At 40.6% G+C, this 23,868-nt stretch overlaps 1 protein-coding gene across 8 annotated transcripts in view; it reads left to right on the top strand.

Moving 5' to 3' along the window:
• The window catches only part of Klc (kinesin light chain), a 120,600-nt gene that overhangs the window by 41,405 nt on the left and 55,327 nt on the right, over window positions 1–23,868 (top strand). For 3 of the 8 annotated variants that reach the window (XM_071585748.1, XM_071585753.1, XM_071585747.1), the window contains exon 1: window positions 18,967–19,901. In XM_071585748.1, coding sequence (XP_071441849.1) covers window positions 19,873–19,901 — 29 coding nt within the window. In that variant the 5' untranslated portion in view covers window positions 18,967–19,872. Of the gene's footprint in view, window positions 1–2,698; window positions 2,778–18,966; window positions 19,902–23,868 lie in introns of those variants that run through there. The other 5 variants (XM_071585749.1, XM_071585750.1, XM_071585755.1 and 2 more) reach the window with 3 other exon arrangements.

Here is a 23,868-nt window from a genome sequence, read left to right as displayed (position 1 = left end):
ATGTGTACAAGTGAAACTTAGTTTTTTTTAACTTTGTATTCTCCCTTTTGCCATTTTATTCTCTTCCGAGGTAATTTTTTAGTCACTGTAATTACCGCAAGACTAAAAAAGTGAGAGGAATCACTTCTGCGAAAGCAAGAGAATTTAATAACTTTTCTTCGTGGATGTGAAATTTCAAATTTCTAGATTAGTAGCGTGGTGAATTTATCGTTTAAAAATTGTAAGAGCAAGTCATCAAATAATCATCGTTGAACGCAATCAAATAATCGAGTAGTTGTTTACTGACCGCTGTACATCAAGCGGCATACATTTTAAAATGTGATTAAATATGTCGTTTGTCATGTGTCGGATTTTTTTGCACGTACTCAATGCGAAAGAAAAATACCTGTAATGAAAACTTTCCTCTGCTGGGTCAAGCCTTCGAAATGTTTATTTCAAGCCTCCATCCGCTCTATTACGTATTCATGATAAATGCAAAGTCACCTGTAAATTGTTATTTAAATTGAAAGCTGGCGATTCTGTCAAATCGAACCTCAAACATGGGTAGAGAGAAAGTTGCACCGTTGAGCTGATCTTTGTTGTGTTTCCCTCGGTCACATGGATAATGAAAACATTAAACCTTTAAAGTTTGAATTTAAACTGCATGTACACATCTGCAATGCGCCGAAACCTTGACAGACTAATCCGTCGTTACGGATGGAAAAAATACAAATGAACGATTTAGAGAGAATTTCTCGTAGTTTTCACGAAATGGTACCGATGAAATGAATGGCGCCTTGTGGAACGCTGCCGTATTTTACCAAAATTTCCAGTAGTTAATTATGTTGTAAAATTTTAACGTTGGAAGGAGAGATATGCTTGATGAACATAGAATTATTGTAAGGATAAGCACATTAATCAACCCGAAGGTCGGTTTGGTAGGTGATTGTAGAGTTAACCCAGTACTAAGCCCGACGGTGTGTGATAATCACACTTCAGGTTAGGGGGGCCAGTTCCTTACCCTGTGCCAATTATGGTTTCTCAGGGAGATCTGGTACCCGAAAAATCACAGCTTGGGTGGAGTTGAGAGTGCCCAGAGAAGCTTGCCCGGGAATCAAACCTGGGCCCTCCGGTCAGTAGTCTAACGCCGTACCCCTAGACTACTGCGACCCTCTATTGCAAGGATAATGACTGCTAATTGTGGGGAATACCGGGTTCCACGATATTATTGTTCACATTTCAAATGCAGTGTACATATATTTTTACTATAATTACGTGTATTTTTTACTATATTACATCCTAATAGCACCCGGGAACACAACAGCATCCATTTATGTAAGGCAATGCTGGATAATATTCCGTAGTCTCAGTTTGAGGCACGGCAGGGGTGATAGGTGTGAGGCGTCTGACGGTAGCATTGAAATTATGAGAGGGAATTGACTCGGAAAATGAGATTTTTCTCGAATTGAGGAAGTTGTTTTCGTCCAGAACAATTGGCCTATTTATGAAACTATGACTGCCATGCGTTTCTTTGAAGGAAAGTCAAAAATTTCAATTATACGGTGTCTTTTAACTTGTCCTATTTCAGCCGCATTGCGAATTTTTTGGTTATTATAAAAGAGTGGTATTTTACGGATCATATAAGCGAGGTGGTTTCGTAAGTTAATGTTCAGTAAGTGTACGATATCTCCACCCGTAGTCTTGTCAGTTTTTTAAATTTATGAAGCTCCATCAATTGAGGAAAGATGGACATGTAAAAAATATTAAAATGGTTTGACTGTACCTTATCTGTCTTCATTTCCAAGTCCGGAGCTCCTGGCCTTCCCTACATCATTGAAAGCAAGAAAATTTATGTGAATGAGAAATGTTGGCATTAATGTCTGATTACGTTTACTGTGTCTGTTCCATCATGGGTTTCGTTTTCATAATGATATCCAAAATTATCTCATTACGTGAAAGGGCTGATTTTAGGTTAGTTTTTCTTCGTGCTACTTAAGAAATGTGTCCAAATGTCTGTCATTTTAAACTCCCGATGAAAATTTGAAAATAATATTTAAAAAATCATTGTTGATAAAATAAAAACGTGGAATAAACCGAGTTACTTACTGGATCTCACAAGAAATTCAATAATTTTTGAAAGATCGGTTAAGATTTTACTAATTTCATTTTTTAATTGAATGCACTTCGTCATTTTGAAGTTTGGGGCAATAGGTGTACGCCCTCTGATGTTTTTCTTGTTCAACGAACTAACGAAAGGGCGCAAATGATAATGGAAAATTATTTGCATTCATTTGCCGTAGGATTTCTGTGAAGCACTCATTTTAAAAAATAAATCTTGTGTCTTGAGTGAAAATATTTCAATCATTTTATTAATTTTTTATTTTTCATGATTTTCGAATAACCTTCTGCTGCAAACATTCTTTCGACTCAAACTATGCTTTTATTTTTTTATTTGTGAAAGAAATATTTTTACTCTATGCTTTCAGTTGCAATAAATTCACTATGAATTGTTATTTTACCTATCTCAATAGTGGAAAACGAACTGTTGTCGTTGGATGCTATTTACGTTTTACTATTCAAAAACCGTCTTGGAGAACAGAAATTATCCCCTAATATATTCCGAGTCATTTCAGTAATGACATGGTCAATTAGAGGTGCTCTGATTTATAAGCATAGAGTTTTAGTCTGACCTGTCTAACCAAATGTTTTACCTTAACAGGTAACCTTCACAAACTGTGCCACAGTTATCTGCAGTCGAACTTGGCCTGCGTTCCAGGAACATCGATCGTACCTAGTGAGTAAGTACAAACTCAGTTATCTGTTAATATTGGTTCGCGGTTTTTCCGCTTCACCATTTGCTTAATCGTTTTGTGTCAATTCGCGGTAGTTTGGACAGGCATTTGTGTGGGTGTGTGAAATGTAAACCTGACACATACTACTAATTGATTAAGTCACGGCAATGAAGCGAAGTACGACTGTTGCATCTCTCGGGAAGTATCGTTAAGTTTTCCGTTTAGTGACACTTGAGCGAAGGAAAAAAAGGGAGACGTATTCTCTTTTTTGCGATGGACATCTGGGCATATCTTGCGTTGAGAGCCCGGAGCATCTTCCAGTCATCTTCTTTCGTACGCGAATTCTCACGCTGGCAACCGTATTTATGTATACTCACATCTGTAGGTGTCTATCTCACTGAAAAAATTATTATCCTCAGGCAGTGTAAAATGTATGTATATGATAATGAATTTTACTTGAATACACGAAGCGGGTTCTCAAGACTTAGCGTTTGACTGTGAACGGACAGTAGAAGTGGATTTCAGATATTACAGCGGAATGAGAAGTTCAGGGACAAACTCAAAGCTGTGTAATCACCGATGGTTTTTATTCAGAGAAATTATCGTAACTTTAGATTGATGCGTCACCAAACTTTGAGCATTTTACACTCGTTATTATTTGAGCGAAAACAATTATATTGAAAATGTTTAAATGGTATTAATCAGTAGTTTTATTAATTAGGTTACTGCTAATTATTTTAGTACAGAGGCGTTAATAGCAGATAATGCAACTTTGAATTAAGAAAAACAGAGACTTTCCCTGTCATTGGGATGACCAAACGTGTCATTGGTGAGATACGGTTCTCTTGCATGCTACCTAGACGGGCAGCAGCGGCGTCTTGTTAAATAAAAATGTTTTCCATTCACGTTTCAGAAACTCGAGCTAATGCTACGGAATTCATTGAGTAACATTCGTCAGATGAATGGAAAGTAAGCTTTCCCATTTGTGTCTAATGTTGAAAGTGTATCGAGGGATGGTATCATCTTTCCATGTGGGTATAATAACTTTTATATTGGCGAGCGAACGGATCCGTAAGGAAAACTTATGCGCACAACCCGCAATCAAGATACTTGTGCGTACGAATCTCAGAGCAGTCCAATAAATTATTGGACAGGTCTTTCTTCAATTGCTACGCTGGCTCTTGCAAAAGCCAAGTTTCTTCATAGAAATTACCGCATGATATTGTCTTCTAGGATGATGCGAAACGAATCTTCAAGTATCTCTCATGTTACTTGTCGACTGATGAACTATTTATTTCTGTGGGGAGGAGGAAACTACCGTTATATTGATAGGCAGTCGTCATATTATATATATTTAATGGTCATGGTCACGTAGTGAATCACCGGAAAGCCATTAGCTTTCAGCATCTGTCCTAACGTGTAACGGGCTCTGTCGAAGAAGAAACACTGAAATTGCTGCCGTAAAAGACATCTAGCTTCCTTGATTGTCATTCTCCTTCATTTTGTAATTTGTCTGTATTTAAGATTGGCATTGTTCTTCGGAAAATGTGACACCTTCCCTCGTCTTTCTTCCGTCTATTATCTCCTAAAGTGTTTGTGGAAAATCAAGCATAAGTCTATATTAGAAAATAAAAACAGACGTCAGCTGTTCTCCAAACTCATTTTCGATGTGGATGAGATGCTATTGGCTTTATAAAAAAATCTTCTCAGGTGCGTTCGGTAATGAATGTGTGTCTGGGATTATTATATACGTGGCTGTTTTATCTCTTGATAATTGTATCGGTAATGAATGTGTGTCTGGGATTATTATATACGTGGCTGTTTTATATCTTGATAATTGTATGCGAATGTCAATAGCACGTGCGTTGACGTCTGGGAGAAAGTCAAAAGGGCTCTTGCAAGTCTGAGAATCGGATATCTGTGCAACCGATCTGATATTACGGCTCCCATTCAATTGATCAGGGGAGAGGCTATAGAAACCCCTGTTCCCGTCTGTTTGAGAGTGATGTCTGTGGAGTGGTTCGTGGCGGTGTGATGCAGGCGGGAACATTGCGGTCGGCGGCTTCGGTTGGGTGACCATTCCTCCCCGCTATTTTCTTTCTCAGGAAGGATGAGGGAGATAACAAGTGCCGACCGTGCACACCATCCTCCTGGGTTCAATTCTCTAGAGCAGATATTTTCAACTGAATCATGATGCTTACCTTAAAGAAAATCCAACCGTCCGTTAAAGAAAAACTCCACAACTTTTCAAGTGGATGCGTTCTAAAAAAGGAATCTGATTTCACATCCTGGCCCCCGTTTCGCTTAATGATATTCGTAATTAACCGACAGTTTGTATCCAAGGATATTGGTATTGTTGCAGTTTTACGAAGATAAGTGTAGCTAATCGAATCGGACCTTTGTGGCATGGAGATCTTGACCACAAATAAGTCATGTTTGGTATATAAGTAGGTGGTTTCTATTAAACTGCCTGTTTCGAAATATAAGATCTCTTATTTCAAACAAGTGAACTCGATTACAGTGGAATCAATCATGAGTCGTCTTATGACTGGAATAAGTTGCTTTCCATGACTACTGGGTGCTCGTTGCAAGACAATCCGGATAAAAACTGTTGTAGACAGTCGTTTTATAATGTTGGATTTTGGATTGCCATTTTAGTTTCGTAATGCTATTCTAGGACTTTTTTGGAAGAGAGAACGCATTCGTCACAATATCTCGCCAGTATGTGGCGTTTTATGAGTATTACGTATATTATTATTCCTTGAGCACTCGTGGTCAAAAGTAAAGTATTTATGCACTCGTGTTTAAATGTGAAAATGTTTGAGAAGTTTGAAGAAAGAAACGTTCATGTTTTCATGTATTACAAATGATTACAAAATGTTGCATTTTCAGTATGAGGCATTCCTGGAATTATTTTTTAAATCGAATATACGCTGTTATTCTATAAAACTATACTTTCAGTAGTGTTTTTTACTGCTTCAAAATGTATAATTTTTTTGTAAAAGACTTCCTTACATGAAAAGTCACGAATTTTCTTAAGAAGCATACAAGGGCGGCATCCCAAATTGAATTCATACGCTCTAGGTTAGCTCTAAAACTGGTTTCTTCTTTTCATAGCACTGTGGTAAAATAGTCATCGTTACGTACACATTCCATGTGATAAGCCTGTGTCTATACCTATATCCAATCTTTAAATATTGATAGCGCCAACGCTGAAGGCTGGTTACTATCCTCTCCGCTACCGCTAACGTAGCTGTCCTTATTCCTCTCTCACCCTTTGCATCTTCACATAGCACATGGGTTACTGAAGTTAACCAGATATTTTCCTCCACCATCGAAAGAGTGGATTTCGGGTGAAGAGGGGAAACACTAAATTAGATATGCAGTCGGAAGTCGTCTTATAATGCTGCTGAAACATTTGAGTCACGCATATGCGTGTTCGAAATAATCTATGATGTAATTAGCCACAGGATATATCTCGTAGCTATTTACATCGAGCAGTAATGGTGTGTTTGAGTAAATATTTACATTTTAATTATAAGTATATGGTGGTTACCTTTCATTTTGCCATGCTTGTGCATCGTGCAAGGGAATAAATAGTACTAATCTAATAATGGCACTTAGTAGTCTAATACTAGTACTAATAGTAATAATCCGTCACGGAGTCTCATCTATCTTATTTTATATCCTGATGGTTCGATCTGCCCGTGTAATATGGGGTATTGATAATTCCTTCTGTGCCATTTGTAAACTCAGGTTTATCGTACCCTTCTCTAAGCTTTAGTATTGACTGCTCAAATGTATCGATAATAATATAAATTGTTTAAATTAAGGATAAAATACATTGGTTAAACATATGATGTTTTCAAAATCTGTCTCATGTACTAGTTTTCATAGAATGCCGTTATATACTAGATTAAAAACAGCTTTACTTGTGTTTTTTCTCCTTCAATTTCATTGCCAATTAGGTTTTGGTAGTATCTCAATGTCAGTTTCGACGGCTAGAACATTTTAATTCTGACACCGATTACCAGTTTTTCAGCAAATGCCTTTTCCGTGAAAGATTAATCAAAAGAGAAACTGAAATTAATTCCCTGAAAAGCCTCATTAAAATGGCATCATCAAATTTAGTTTGCGTTCATCAAAATAGCATCATCAAATTTAGTTTGCGTTGCAAGTGATAGGAAAATATATTATTTGGCATTTAATTTTTTCAAGCTTTCACTGTATGCAATGTATTTTTCCCGTAAATTTACTTACGGTTATAATCTAAGCATATCTTCGTTGGGGTAGTTAGGTTAAGTATTGCAATACCACCGCACCCTCGCAGTCCTTCTGTATGGTACGGTCAAATATTTGGTAGGTGAAATGAAAATACATACAATCTCTCATGTCAGTTTATTTCAGTAATTAAATAATTTGCATCACGATGAAATTATATAAATATTCTAATAACTTCTAGGAGATAACATTAAAAAGTAAGCGCTACGAAAACTTCAGCCAAGAAACAATTCAAATCGAAAGAGGATGTCTTCTTTGACATTGCATATTTGACATTGCATCCCATTTCATATTTCGGATTTGTTTTTTGTTGTCCGGTCTTTACGGAACTTGATTTACAAATAATGAAAGGGATTTTAACTTCGTATTTGAGGTCTGATGAATTCATTTGTAGTTAGGCGATCAACAACTCAAAACCTTATAAATTTAGGTGGCCATTTGTTTTTTTATTCCTACAATATCTAGCTTAATTAATAAAACAATCCCATAATAAACGGATGCATCTTTATTACATTTCGCGCGTTTCAAACAGGAGGAATCGTAATGCACAAATTTTTTCCCGGTTTTCACATTTTCTGAGTCTTGTGTTGGTTTTTCGGTCGCTCGATCGCTTAAATATCCCCCATTCATTGCTATTTACCCCTCATTTCACTGGGGAAATGCCACGTTGAAATTGGCCTCTTTTATTTCCCTTTATTCACGATGTGCTCTTTTCCAATACCTACTTCGCGAAAGATAGGAAGTCAGTTAAATTTGGAAATGTTGTCGATATTTGACATTTCCTATTTCGGAAGTGGGCTACCATTGACAGTTTTTTATTTCGGCTTAAAACCAGAGGAAATCAATTCCGTCACGCAGGGCGGCTAGCTAGTTTCCTTTTCATGCACGAATTTAGTGCATCGCTACGGGCACTGGACTCCCGAATTCGTAATATTTATGCTATATAGTTTTTTTATTGTGTTTTTAATTTAAATACCTCGTTTATTCCGTTTTGACGCAAACTGTTAGCCAAAATTAATGGCCAAATTTATTCAAAACGAAGAAAAATGATATCATATGGTGGCTTATCCATCATTTCTATTGATGTGGTCATTTAATTGCATTGTGCTATTTCTCTCGCCCCTCATAATTTAATCGTATTGCACCAACTTCAGCCTTTCCCGCTAATAGAAATTTGCCGTTATGTGTGGATGCCATTTTGGGGAAATAATCACGTAAAGGGACCAAAAATGAAGGTATGTTTATGAAAAAGGTGGTGTAAAACTTAAGGCAGAGTTTAAAATTATTATTCACTGCTGCCTCTGTTCGTTGATATGGAGGAAACCTAGTCATGGTAGCAGGTTTGTCGCCGCATGAATACAGGTGAAAAAACTGGCACTGGCAGGGATGGATAGAAGAAGAACAGCAGTTTATCTTCTCGCTGGTAATTTTTTTCTGGTTTTAAAAGTGGAAGTGGAATTAACGTGAAGATGTGAGTTGAATTGGTGAAAGAGAAAAATACGAAAAACGTTACGTAAGTGGAGTACAAGAACGGTCGAAAGGAGACGAAAAAGAATCTTAGAGAAACTTGGATACACCTTCAGAAAATTCTTCAGTTCTCTTTCTTTTCCTTCTTCTGCGACCCATCTACATTTATGAATTATATTATGAAAGATTAAGGATGCTTTGGGTTTATTACATTGCGATTAATGCTTCCAATTAATTATACTCATCCTTATACATGAACTTGGTACGAAATGATTTTTACTACTGGCTGCAATTATTTTCTTCGGTACGAGCTCACGCTCCTAAGGTCAAGGGAAAAAAACACGCTGCGAAATAGAAGTGCAAACATTCGCTTCGTGGAAATTGTCGGAGACCCGCTAGCTGGCGACGAAAGATATTCCCGGGATGATACAGTTAACACGTCTTCAGAAATGCCTTCAGCTCGCCGGGTGGACCGTAGTGAGTGATCGAATTCGAGTGAATGGCGGTGGAATGAACATATCGCAGCGATGCGAAACCGTCATTACTCACCCGCCACCGAAATTGGAGCAAGGATGCTCTCGGCGCTCGGTCAGTGCTTCTCATGGTGGGGAGAAAGGCGGCAGCGGGGCAAGTGGAGCTTGGGAGACGTGCTGTTCTCTGAGAATGCGTGACAACTTGTGTTGCGACTCGTCAAGGTCGTCCTGGGTGACATAGCTGGTCGCTCCTCTTAGTTCCTCGCGATGGCGTCGTCTCGACTGATGCTCACCACCCGGCTCCAGCGCCCACGGCAACCGAGATTGGCCGGTTCGAAATGTGACGTAATGCAGTCAGATTGTACCCCCCACTCTCTTCCGAGCGCTGGTGTAAAAATTCGAAAGGACTTACCATCTCGCCATATTATTTTCCACGTATGAATAGAACGCTTCAACTGTTATCTGTCGAACAGAACACACAACGTCCTTCACGCTCTCCCTCTTTATTTCCCGTAATCTGGGTAGAAATCGTATTTGGAAATATTTCTATATAGTTTAAAGACATTCTCTGGTCGTGGAAAACCGTAAGAACTTCTCTCAAGAGTTACTGTGATGTTGCACATTATTGAGTTTACGTGAAATTGTGTCTTCGATGAGTTCCATTTCCCCGAAGTTCTCTCCCGCAATCCTGCAAAATTTTTCCATTTTTTTCACAGACCTCTAAGAAATTAAAATTCACTTCGGTAACTACTTAACTTGTTGACACATGCTAATATAAGGTGGGGTGTGCGGAGGAATAGGCCTTTAACTATACTTAGATATGTGCCGGCTACATTTCGTAGTTGTATGCGTGGGTAAAATTTAAAATGTGTGTGTTTATTTTTTGGATATTTCGTTTAAATTAGCGTGCCCAGGCTCGCCTACTCGAGGGACTACAAACATCGTTGCTCTTTGCGGACAATCATTGATTGATATATCTCGGATGACTTCGTTGAGTCATCCTAGATAAATGTGGCCACTGTTGCCAATTGTGCGTTCATACTTTTCTGGCTGTTTTCAAGGGGTCCGACGTAATAAAATACCCTTGATATTAAAATGCATTTCAAGGAGTTAATCCAATGTCCTCATCGAACTTAATCCGTAGGGATGTACAGAATTCAGTGAGGTATTGCGTGCTCTGCCAAGTTTTTCTTGTTGCCTCAGTTAAAAAATGTATCCTGAAAATGCAATACGAAATGTTTTCATGGTCATTATCTGGTTAAAAAATTGTCTTGTATAGAAGCTATCAACAGTTTTTTTATCACTCAATGGAGAGAAGTTGATTTACTTGTATAATTAATGTACGCTGCCCGAAATCGTAAAAATTAAGCCATCAAAAAGCGTGTTTATTAACGTAGTTAGGGAACGCCATGAAAATTTCCCTTTTTGTGTTGTCACACCTTTGTCGTAAAAATTGAGAAAAGTGCTATTCTCAGGTTTTAAGAGATCCATTCTGCTTAATTGCGTTGTACTGAGATTTAAATGACAAATTCTAGTCGCGATTCAGTTATATTTAGAAGAATTTTGAATTTTGATGAATTGTGATAATTTTTGAATGCAAACTAATCTAGAATTCTCACAGTACATTGCAGAACGGTGACATGTATTTTTAATTAAAGTGACGTTGAATTGATTCGTTAGTCTCAAGCATTGATCTCGAGTGTTTTTGCCTTTTCACGAGCTTCTATTTTTCCCTTCCCTATTTCCCCAATCAATTAATTAGTCAAAATATTTTTTCAATTTTTATTAATTTTATCAAATTAAAAAGATGTATTAATATTCCCTCAGTCTCACGTACTTTTTTTCTTAATGCCGTGCATGAAAATAATTCATTTAGAAAAGGTATTTTTACATGTCAATGTCAGACAGTGGTTATGAAATCTCGTAAACAGTTTAACGATAGGGCAAAATGTTTTTTTCGGTTAGCGTAGATTTATAACTCTTCTTTGATGGAATTTTCTCATAGATAATATAAAGGGTCAAGTGAAAGCTCAAAGTCAAAGATTTATACACCAAAGTAAGTTGACGAGGAAGGAAACCTAGATGTAGAGAAGTTGACGGAGCAGAATTGAGGAGTATGCGAAAGGTAGGACAAAACTCATATAAGTATCGATAGGAAAGGGCTTATGGGTCTTCTAAATATGTTGTCTTTCCGGCTAAAACTTAATACAAAAACTCACTGGAGTTACTATTACCTCTTTGCTGCAACGATAGTGGCCTTAAAATATTAATATTTTTCCATTGAGTTTCAATAGGGAGCGGTGTAATTTATTTTCATTGAAATTGATGAGCTCGATATACACGTCAGTAAAAATAAATAGTCGATATCGACCTCAGCTGGATCACTCATGATGTGGAAATTTAGGTATCAAGTTCGTTCCGCATCCCCACGTAATTTTTCTCTTTCACGCTCTTATTTGCGAATGTCCTTGGTCCCATGACTTTTCAAAACTCTTTTTAAGTGTCGTTGGAAAGGACAAATTTAATGTCCACTTCGACCGTTAGCGTATTGCCTTACTGCACCTCCTGATAAATCAAAAAACTTGCGAATTATAATGTCATTAAATTCCTCTTACAACCAGCGGATTAGGGCCTTAATTTGAGGTTTTTCTGACATTATCCTAGTGTATGCCGAATATTTCTACAGTAAAACCATATGATCATTCGGTTGCTGCTTAAACGGTGCCATCAACGTGTGCTAGTGCATAGGAAGAAATGCGTGGGGTCACATCCCATCTTAGCCTTGCGGTGCACATATCCGGTCGTATAACTGGGTGCCGCTGGAACTCCTGGCGGAAGTGTTTCACTGCCGTAAAATTGCGAAGGTGCAACGTCATCGACTGAATTTCGGAATGTCTTGTAACTGCATCCTTTATTATGTATTGATATTCATGAGAATTTTGGTTCGAAAATCGAGCAATATATGTGGTCTAATATTTTAAGTTCCCCAGAATCTATGATCTTGATCTAATTTCGATTTCGAATCTGTTTAATGTTTCCAAATACGGTTAAAGTTGTTCCTTTCCTTCAAGTTCGGACTCTCCCAAGTTATTTCTCCGAAATATTCGTTTGATTACAATAATCTATTCACTCGAGAGATCAGATTTGACGTTATTTATGTGGATATTGCCCTCTCTTTGAACTCCTTATCCCATACTTTTCGTTTTCTCTATCTACCGATTTTTAAGTCTTTGTACGTGCCATTTTTCATAAGCTCTCCACCTATTTCCTTAATCCAGTTGTCCATTCTACTCTTCCATGTACTGCACCTTGGCGTACAACAATCTCCCCATGTTCCTCAATCAATTCTTTTAAAAAGTGCATAACGGGACGGAGAAATGAATATTTAATCTTACAGGGTCCCTTTTAATGAATATTTAATATTTGTATGCGTCTTTCATAATTTCGAAATAAAATTAAAAGTCAAGGCGAATGATTTTTACTCTCTGAAATTGTTGCTTTAGTTTGTTAATGATGGCTAATTTTTTGCAGTTAAAGAATAGTCGTGAGAGAATACAATAGGAGCTATTGTCGATGAGCAGTATATGGCAACAATAATAGCTCAGAATTTAATATCAAACCTGCTGCAAATAATAGGGGAAATTCAATACATTTACTGGTTACTCATTAATATGTTATTGTCGAAGATGAAATCAAGGAGTCGAAAACCTCTTTTTATATATATTTTCATCCTCAGAAAAACTTGCAAACCATCAGAGGTACTTTAATATTACAAGAACCTAGGGAAATAACTTCGAGGTTGTTAGTCGATGTGACTTCATTCGAGTTCACATTCCCTGAAAACCTTTTATTTGACTTTTTTTGTTTTCTCAAATTTTTACATTTATGATCGTGCACAATGAAATCGTTTATTTCTTTTTTTAAATTCTACTTGTTATAGTGTATGCCATAAAAAGGCCAGAATATTTTTCTATTCAATCGAATGCCCAGTTTCCGGATTATAGGCAGGTTAACATCGGAGCTCGTAGCCGTTTTACGGAAGGAGATATTGGCGACAGAGCGATGCAGGTTACATCACGCCTCTCACCACACCACGTAGCCCTACATCGCATTTTTTTGCCAGTATTTATTTTTATTTTTTTAACGAGTTCATCTTCTCAGTGCGAGAATAAAATTGAATTTTCGCCTAAGCCCATTATATTCTTTATTTTCGTCAAGCCATTTATGAATACTGAATTCGTTGCGCCGTTGGACGATATGTTCCCGGTCTAAGAAGAGGTCGCTTGTTATTTTCTCAAAGACATAAGCATCGCCCTTTTCTTATTTTTTTGTGTGGTGAGTTTTTCTGTAATGTAACCTCTCTCGTTGAATCATCCTAAGCCAAAACAATACTTGTGCGTCATCATTTCTGTGGCGACTTAGCATTGAAATCCGCAGAACTGGCTGCCAGATCGTGTTCGTAGCACAAAATGAACGAGTGTTTTTATTGCAGTCTGGCATTTTGGTTAATAAATATCGTGCGTAAAAAATTATTACTTCATTAGTGGTCATACACGGGTGGACCTTAATTTATTTGACAGGCTGATGCTTAAGTTACACAACCGGCTGTGGTTAATGGCTTTCAAGCTCCCGGTGGAACCGCTTGTAATTAGTGTCGCCTCTGAGATACGTCATTCATCCTCGCTTTCAGTGGATTGCATACTCTTTTCCCAAGACCTAATTTCGTAACGCAATTGGCTCTTAAATGATTCTGTATTGGATGGAATTCTATGTATAAGGCGTTATGCAACACTTATGTAAATATTGTTGCATTGGGAAGGGTACAACAGTACATTTCGTATGTGCCCTCCAAATACCGCAACAAACTTGCCGCCGTTTTTGGATTTGCGTCACCAAGAGGTGTTGCAAGAGGAAATGTGTTTATGTAAATGGTGTTTATGCAGACGCCCTTTGGAAGTTCGTCACTATACTTGCGTTATTCTTCCAATGCCTAGCCCTTAAACTGTAGGCTGCTTGTCAAAATAAATGATAATGGTTACATTTGAATTAAAATGAGAGCGAAGAGGATAATCTGAGGAGAGAAAGATTGAGAATCCATAGTTTTCATATCTAAATGAGGACCTTCCTTCCCGGAATCGAGAAACGGACATTGTGTCACCTGTCGGCATCATGTTGTATTGTCGAATTTTTGTTTAAGAAGTGCATATATTGGTACAGGAGGAGATTAAGTGTTCTAAGATTTTTAGTCGCTGAGCATTGTTACCTAGGGTGGATAGTTCCTTTACGGTGAAAGGGAGAAAACTGCAAATATTCATAATTGCCGGGCCATGTATCTACGCACTGGGTACGTACACTGCACATGTGGTAAAGCGAGGCTTCCGGGCCCGGATTTTGCAGGGCGCAGATTCTGACTTACGACTCCCCAGGCGTTCCTGCGCTGGCAGAGAACCCTAATTACAGCGCCCGATGTTCTTTCGGCTTGTGCGCTGCCCCTAAAGACCCTTGGCCCCTTGAGACGAATAAATGTGCGTCCTCCGTCAAGCGTGACCTTATGTAGCCCAAACCGGATTTCGCCAGTTGCCCTTCCTTAATGTTGCAAAGGTATATTAAAACGCAAAAAACTATCCTGTGGCGTAAACGTTGTATTAGTTTTGGACTAATATGCCATAATGTTAAAAGGTGGGCAAAAATGGCGATCCACATCGGAACTCGTGGTGCGGGAGGGTTAAAGAGGCTGACTATTGAAACGAAGTATGTTTAGAATGGATCGATATTTTTCTTTTACCGGAAACATATTCCGTTTTTTTAGGTACCGTTTGTGGCTATATGTTCTAGACGGACGAACGTGGGAATTAGGATGCCAGGACTTGCTAGGATGTATGTTGAAATATACCGAGTTTATTTTTTTTTATTTAGCCTTGGTCCGAAAACGGCTCTTTTTCGCCTTTACATCGGACTATTAACAGAGATAATAAAAGACACGATTACGGGCACCCAAGCCTAGGTGGAGAAAAACCCACCCAGGCAGGAATCGAACCCGCGACCCTTGGATTGGCAGACTGGGACGTTACCCCGCCGCCACCGGGGCCGGCCGTTCATAATAATTGAATTTGGCTGCCATGGCATTGTATTTCCGAGAGGACGTGATTAAATGCCTGGGTGCACCTTGTGCTGTTGAAGCCAAGGTTCATTAAAATCTGGGTGGACCCGCGAAAGTCCATTTACAGTCGTGGGGCACACCCGTGTGGTTGCGGGCAGGGGAGAGAATCCAATTCCAGGTGCGAAACCCGCGGCTTTTGGAAATCCAGTTTTCTTGAAACCCAGGTTTTAGCTATAGAGGCTTTGTTAGCTACGTGAGTGCACATTTTTACTTCCCATGCTTTGGTGAGCAGTGACATGATACAATCACATGTTGAAATTTGGAATTATTTTATATAATTTCCCTCTTAGAAATGTCGGGGTTAATGCTTTTTGGGCACCATTGTGCCAAGTCTTTGACTTCCGTGTTTTAATTTTCATTCAAAGAATCACGGTAGGCCCAGAAAGCCGTCTCATAAATTACATTCTTTAAATAAATGTTCAAATACGAATTTCTACTTTTCGCAGTGTATTCATCAAAATTCAGATCACGCGAGTGATAATTTGGCCATCCAAATTTCTCATTAATACCCATGAATGCTTAACTGGAGGTCTCATTTGGTTGAAAGATTGAGTAAAATTGTTGTAATTGAGGTATCCAATGCATAATATTGTCATGTAAATATAATGAATTTGTGCTTTAATCCTACTCTGTGCTGCTTGGAAACGTTTTGGAACATGCAAGCATATTTTATTTACTTCCCATTGGCAAGTATTTGGTTTTATATATTCTTGTATTGTAAATAAAAGTATTCAAATCAAAGTTATTTCCTTAAGTAAAATGGAGAGAGCTAGTAGGCCTGAACTTTTCAAAAATGTACGGGAGATTCGAGCTTGGGTGTAGGGAATTATTTTGGCCGCATGATGTCTGGTGGCAAATCAGACCTCAAGGATAAAAAATGGGAATAGATTGTAGCTGACGACTTCAATACTCGTTTTTTCCTTCTAAATTCACAATTAATAATGAAGTAAGTTAACGTACCTCAAAGGATATGATTGAAAGTCCCAATTGTAATCTAGCATTATTATTAGGAACACGTCACACCGTTAAATACTATTACGTTCTAATTTTTCCCTGACGCTGAACGGATTGCAGGGGATAACATAGATGTAGTTACTCATCAGAAAACATTGCACGTGTTGTTATGAATGTGTATAGTTTATGTGCTGACCATTAATGTAACATAACTGGAGTTGTAATAGACAAAGAAAAGCCTTGGAGGATTCGGAACGTAAAATTAGAATGTTGCATCGGAATCGTAAAAGTATGACGCATCAGAAAAGTGATTAGCTGCTGTTTGCAACTGCTCATTATGGCATAATCATTTTTTATCGGTTACATTATTATAATGTTTTAATATGAAAATAATATTCACACTTTTAATAGCTATGCATTAAAATATAAATAGTAAACCTGATTATTCACTGGGCTTTCGGAAGAATTTCAATGTTCTTCAAGACGACTGAATTGTTGCAAACTGAATGTTTACTTGCTACATACACAGGTTTTTTTGTTTGGGAAGTCTGTTTAGAAAACACGTCTTGGGTTACTGGAAGCGAGATATAAGGATGTTGCTCATTTTCATTAACTTCTAAGTAATTCCAAAAGCCGGAGAAACTCGGGGATTTCGGTTTTTGCTTGCTAACTCCATTCTGTCTAAAATTCTTAGAGAATGCATTATCCTCATCAAGGAGCCATAAATTATATTTTCCTGTACTTATGCAGCCGGGCGAATCCCTCTGGGATATATCTATTCGTAAAGGAACAAGAGAAGTTCTAGGAAGCATTTCTATTGGAATGGCATTCCCCTTGTAAGTTCACAGCGTTTTAGAGACCATAGTTGAATAACGGGATGTGAAATCTTTTATGTTTGGTAGATGGGAGTGTAAGAGCAGGGTGAGCAAGTTATTTTGGAACGCGATCGATTTTTCCATTAATGCTGGCCGAAAACTACCCATTCAATTACCCTCCTCTCGCCGTAGAAATACGTATCGGAAAAATGCTTTAAAATAATGAAAAAAATCCTATCGGAAAAATGCTGTTATTGCTAACATAAGATTAATTCGGAGGGGGATCGGATTAGGCCAGTGGCTTTTGTGCACATCATTTTGAGAGTACGGGTTTTCAATCCCAGTAGTGGAGGATGTAACTTCGAGCCTTTCAAGGATATCGTATGGAGGGATCGTTTGGTTCAGTATTTCGATCATCAGGCTGGATAAATGGTAAAACGTTGGATCTCAGCGGTCTTCCGTCGATAGTATAGAAACGCTGACGTTGGATTTCCCTCACCCTTTCTTCCCGAGAGCCCCATCTACTACGGCAATGCCCATCTCTCCCTAATGAAGTAAATACCCTCGGCGTTCACTCCTCCCGTAATGAGTACAACTATCACGGCGTGCTTCAGTATTCTGGGGATTAAGTTCCGGCGCACTCAACGGAAATTAAAATCTCGATCGACATGTTGCTCCCCCCGAGCACTTGAGCTTTTCTTCAGCCGACGAATTTCCTTCCCCTTTTCAGGCACGGTTTCTTTAGGAGGGAGGGACTTCATCGTCCTTAATCGTGGAGTTGGTGGAGGGGATTGAAAGTAGTAATGCAATTTGCAACTGCCCCTACGATAGTCTGCCGCCCTTCCGGGTATCTCATCCGGGATCCTCCGTAAGGAAATGGGTGGAGCGCCCGTCTCTTGATTATCTTTGATTTTTTTCTCTCCTCTTGAATCGAGCCTCCACCACCCCCGCCTAGATAAGGGCTGCACGCGCCCGTGTGCACCCTGCACCTACACTCTCGCCCCTTTCGACTTACGATAGTTCGGGCGTTGAAAGGGTGTGTTGTTGACAGTCCATTATGGTGTGCGGTGGGGAAGGGAAGAGGGGGTGCGCCAGGGGGAGAGCGCGTGGGGTGGGTCGGGGGCATGTCTCCCTCCCCTCCGCTCCCTTCATCCCCGCTCGCGGTGCGGCTGGCGCGGGGGGCCAAAGGGGTGAGGAGGCGGGCGCCACCGCAAGGCGTCTGCGCCACGACGCCGTCGATCGATCCCTCTCGAGTGCGCCCCTATCCCCCACCCACACCCCTCCCTTCCTCCCTCCCACCAGCTGTCCCCACCTACCCCCAACCTCCCGCCCCCCCTCAGGGTTCCCCTCACCGCGTCTACCTCTGCGGGGGAACAGTATTGGTAGGAGCACCCCTCTCTCGCCGCGTTACTAGCAGTTCTCGGCGTGGTGTGCTGGCCGTGTCCACGGGAATTCCTGTCTCCACGCGCGCTCGGCTCCCAAAGCCTCGTTGCTTCCAAGGCGTGCTAACGTACCCTGCGTGCGGCGCCTCGCACCATCTCCTCGCCCTACTCCACCCCCTTGAGAAAACTCGCGGCCGTCTCAGCTCTCTCCCCCACCCTCAAACGATCAGCACCCCCCCCCCGCCCTCCGTATTTTTAAGACAAATAAGGAAAGGGAAGAGAACGAGGTGTAGTTCGTTCCGTGCGTGAAATAGTCTTAGCTCCCCCGATCGGGCGAGGAACTTGATTCAGGCCTGCAATCCACCGAAGTAATCGATTGGCCGACGCCCTTGACGACCATCGAGTCTCGCGATATTGGAGCGTCTGCCTTATTCCCTTCCCTTCGCCCCCCCACCCAGTTTGAGGGGGAAAAGAGTAAGACTTGTGCGGTGGTGTTATCCGATGCACTAGATAAGGTGCTCCGCGGACCCTCTCCGGTTGTAGCCTCGTCGTGCTGAAGTGTGGCAGGGGATGAGGTGGGGTTCGGCGTGCGCGTGTGGCTGCTGTGTGTGTTGCGTAGATAGGAGGAGTGGGGGAGTCGAGGAGGGGCGGGGCAACCGGCTCTAGTCGTCGCCTGAATCCCCCCCAAACGAGACCGTGGGGGAAGAGGGGGGAGTTGTGGAATCAGTGGCGTTCTCCCCTCTTCCGCCGCTACCCCGTCCTCCTCTCCGCCGTTTCACAAAGCGCGAGTCCCCGCGTCGTCTGTCGGAATTCAGCGTCGCTCCTCCCTCGTGCTCCAAGCGCATAACACCACCCATCTTGCCTTCTCCACGCCGCCGCCCCCTCGCGGTCTCGGCGCACCGTCTCAGCCGCTCCTGAGTCGCACATCTCGCCGGTGCATCGATCCCTAGGCCACCCCTCTCACCGACAACCCCCCCCCCCCAACCATTTCTCTCCCTTCCCCGCACCCTGCCAACAGCCCTCCTCCCTCGCGAGTCCCACCTCTCCACTTGTTTTGTCTCTTCGGGGACCCCCCCCCCCCGACTCCCACCCGTTCCACCATACATAGTTCTGGTCCCCTCCCTCTTTCCGGTCCCGCTCCCCAGACCGCCCTCCCGATTTTCCATCCCCCTTCGCCCCGCCGACTTCCTCCTCCCCAACTTCCCCGCATTGGTCCCCCTCCCGTCGGGGCCTTTTAATCTCCCCCTCCACTCCAGTATTCGGGCGCGCGCGTGTTAGCGTGTGTGTGTGTGAGTGAGTGTTTCGTGGGGCATACGAGTGGGATTTTGGTCGTCGAGAGGATTGCTGAGTGGTGTTATCGGCAGAACCGGGAGGAGGCAGTGAAAGAGTCTGAGGGCCCTGGGAAGGGCAGAGCGGTGGGACACTGAGAGTTTGGGGAAGGGGGTGGTGGGTGAGTGTGGCTTTGACAATGAGCCGTGGACTGCGGCAGCAGAGGAGGGTGGCCGTGGAGACGACGGCGCCATGTGGTCCAGTTGAAACCCTGGCGTAACCACCGCGGATGAAGCCATTATGTCCAAGACTTTAAATGCATACAGAGTGTAAGTGGACGAGACTGCATTCTTCTTACCACGGCTGCTATTGCTGCATCCACTGCCATCACTACTTCTCATTTCCTCCTGCCTTCGCGTCCGCTTTTAGCAGGTCGTTATTGATGTGCCTTGACTCCTCCCGCCCGCACACTAACTTCAGATACTCTTTCCGCTGCTGTGGTTCCTCGCCACCTCCCCAAGTACCATGAATATTCCTATGCTTTCCGCAAATTTAGGCTATTTGGCGAGTCTCCGTTTCATAGTTAATCCTCTGTTGTGTATGCAACGATTGACGTATTCAATCGTTGAGCATTGCGTTTCTTTCGTGCCAGTGTTGCGTATTGACTCTTTCCACGCAAACTTCTGCTTTTGCGTTCCCTGTTGGCGAAAACTTCTCTATTGCCACTTTCAGATGTGGATGAACTCTTACTTGATGCGTTATTTCACACATTTTGGCAGTTATTTAAATTTATTTTGTCGTCAATTTATTCGCTTGCATTATCTGATTCCGTCATTTGGAAGTAATCCTCGCCCGTGAGCATTGTGTGAGTCTCTAAAGAAACCTATACAAATTTTTCTTGCATTGAAACAAACAATAAAAAAAATATAATGCAGTGCAACAAAACTCAGGTTTTATTCTTGAAGCTCTTCTAGTGGAAAATGGTCGGAGCTTAATCGAAATTTTCCAGATGATGCTGCCCAGAATTCTCATTTTCTCTAAGTGCTCTATCCCAAAACTTGAAAACAGTGGATAATTTTAAAAGGAACTAAGACGTTGTGAAGCAGGTCGGCATCTTCATGAATCAATACCGTGACTGCTCAGCCATCATTTGAATCAGAGTTCGAAGCAGGTCAGGTCATGCGGCACTTTTATCCATTGTCTGAAGTCGTGTCGTAGGAAAGAAAATAATAACAATAAGAGGGATTTTAAATAAGTGAAAGTTACCTGGATTTGTACAAGAGGTAGGATCGCGACGCATTGGGCGGGACCATTGCATCGTGTTTTCTATGAGCGTGTTGATTGCCTAAGCGCTTAAATTCAAAGGCATCTCTTTCTAGATCGCTTTAAAGTTCATCTCAACGACCTCTCCTTTAGATGTTTCAAACCTGTTGGATTTTGTCCCTCCGTATGCAGAAATAAAGAGTTATGCTGCGTCGCTTTGGGCGTTGCACATTACGAGGAGACGTCTGTAATTTGCACGGAATATTTGATTGAAATGAGGGACGTAGGGCACATTGATTGGGAATTGTAAATTGTGGATTTTACTTACCCAAAGAGAATAATAAGTATAGCAGCCGCTTTATTTACTCACACTTCTACTTAGAATGTATTGCTCTAAGTTATTCGGTGGCGAATTTACAGGTACATGCAAGTATAAAGGTACATTTTCGAATTTCGTATCATCGAACGTTAATTGGATGCGTTGGTCATTCGTCAAAATGAGGATAAGATAAAATTTTCAAAAAGAGATTTGTGGCAACTCTTCGAAATATATCGTGAAAGGCCTTGAGTTAATTGATTTTTTTGAGTATGTTTTTATAATTCTTATCCCGCAATATTTTAATAAATTTGTAAAATTTTGGCTCGCCTTGCTACTTCCCATAGATGTACTACGATGAAACTCATGGTGCGCTACGGATTTGATTTTTTTTAATGCTGCGATATTGTGTATATTAGTGAAGGAAGTCGTTGTAGAGTCTTATTAACCGCGCAAATCGGGAGAAAACTTTGTAACTGTGTAACTTTGCCTTTTTTTCTACAATCGTAGAAATTGAGAAAATGCCTCATAATACAAGTGAAAAGCAAAACATAATGTAAAAACAGTTAGCATCTCGTAAAAACTGGCGGAATATCCAGGGTGACACCATCTCATTTCATTACTCTGTGATTTTAAAATACGATGTATAATTTCTCACAAGTAAATTTCCGGATCACAGCGTACCACGTGAATTGTGCGGGATTTTTGTTGAGCGTCGGAAAGTCTCGGTGAATTATTTCTGGAAGCCTGATCACCTTTGTGGATCGTGAATGGTCGTCGTTTCGCCCGTGATTTTTTTTACGGAGAGACGGAGCAGGGAAGATCATAATGTGTTCCTAATATCCGGGGACTGAAACATTTTGAGGGTTAAAGTTGCTCTCGTGTTCAGCTTAACTCTTTGACCCGAAGCTAAAACTGTTGTGTCGAAATTCAACTCAATTCTCCTAATTGGTACTTAGAACAGATTTATGCAGCTGTCATGGGAGCATGTGGGCGTGTGCCTCTTCCAGTCAATCTTGTCCTAGAAGAGGAGTTTGAGGAGGGTTAAAAAGCCCTTGCTGAGATGGAGCGAAGGGTTAAATCTCCTGTTTGGATATTTTTGGGCATAAAAGCTAGGGAACGAAAGTGTTGGGCTTCGCAGTTGTAAGGAGAATAGAACGACGTTGCCACATTTTCTGTATTAATTTCATTATTATAATTTAAAGACACTCATTACATTTTATGAAACTGAAGAGCGGAACAATTCGTAACAAAATGATGGCTTGTGAAAAATGGCTGCAGTAAGCCTCAGAACAGGAAGATGGCTGCAATGATGCCCAATGCAAGGATTACCTTTTCTCCCCACGTATTACTCGGGACAAATAGCGAAAGCTATGTATTTTGCCATTAATATGCCTGATTGGTAGATTGATATAATCGGAGCAGTTCGTACGATTTCCGAGTATTCCGGGGTAAAAGCTCAGAGACAACGGAGGGATTTGGAGAAGTTTTGCTAATGATAAAAATAAAACCACAAAAATTGCCTTTTTTCCTCTTCCTTGGGAATGAATCAAATTTAAAAAACAACGCGTTTGGGTACTAACACCGGAGAAGTTGCGCTAGGATAGAATATTCAGACGGTATTACGGAAATTTCTCGGTTACATGGCATGAAAGTTTTCATCTGGGCCTTTTTCTAGCTTACGCCGAAGGCGTTAGGAATATTAGTTGCTGAAAAGCGAGTGGTTCATCTGAGGGCTTGAGTTTATCTGCCAGTGTGTGTAAAGATCCGTGTCTAAAATGTTATTGTTGCGTTCAAATTCTCACTTACCCAAGGTGTGTTTAGCATGTCGTTATTTCCATCTCGATGAACCTTAAATTTTGTGCTGTAAACGTTACGTGGGTTCAGTCTCCTGGAATATTTCCAAATATTTTCATATTTATATGAAAATACTTGAAAACCGATCGGTCAGGGCTAGAAAAAAATATAGTTCAGAACAATGCCGATCAATGTTGCGGACGTACCCAAGGCCTAAGGTCACACATTATTGTATTTTTGTTGTGCGATATCTTTCACAAAAAAACGGTTGATTTTTAATTTTTACTATGGGTAAGTTTACGAAAAGGTTTAATAACATTCATGGGTACATATGGGCGCTTGATTTTAGGGAAACCAGGGTTGTATGAATGGGTGCCAATTTAAAGGAAATGACGCCTATTGCTCTCCTTCGGACTGCATAATATTCGAGTACCCGATGTCTGCAAAATGCAGATCGTTTTTTAATAATCTCGGGTATAAAATTTTGTCTTGGTTCGTCACTCCATTTTATTAAGTTAGGATTTTGAGGAGGATCGTGTTAGAAATATCGTATAACGGCAAAGGACTATCGTTAAACCACGGCCATTTTTTTTTACCTTTTCTGACTATTTCATCTTCCATGCCAAATGCGTTCCCTAAGTTTTAACCCCCCCATTATTAGTTTATCATATATGTACCTATATCCTAACCATCTAATTTTTTTCAAATTCAGTAGTACTCTTATATTATTTTCAGCTGAGTATTCATTGTTCAAGTGAATATATTTGGATGTTCACTTCATTGGCTTATTTCGCATTTATTATGCAAACGTTGGGTTGTTTTCTTCTGAAACTACACTGCCGTGCCTCCATTCGTCTACCATCTCTCCGTGCCATATAGCTGGAAATCCCACTCTGCGTGACGTAATATTTGCACAGCTC

Source organism: Hetaerina americana, unplaced genomic scaffold (genome assembly GCF_022747635.1).
Source record: "Hetaerina americana unplaced genomic scaffold, ioHetAmer1.1.p SCAF_2, whole genome shotgun sequence".
Classification (NCBI taxonomy): domain Eukaryota; kingdom Metazoa; phylum Arthropoda; class Insecta; order Odonata; family Calopterygidae; genus Hetaerina; species Hetaerina americana.
This window is presented reverse-complemented; position numbering and strand designations above follow the sequence as displayed.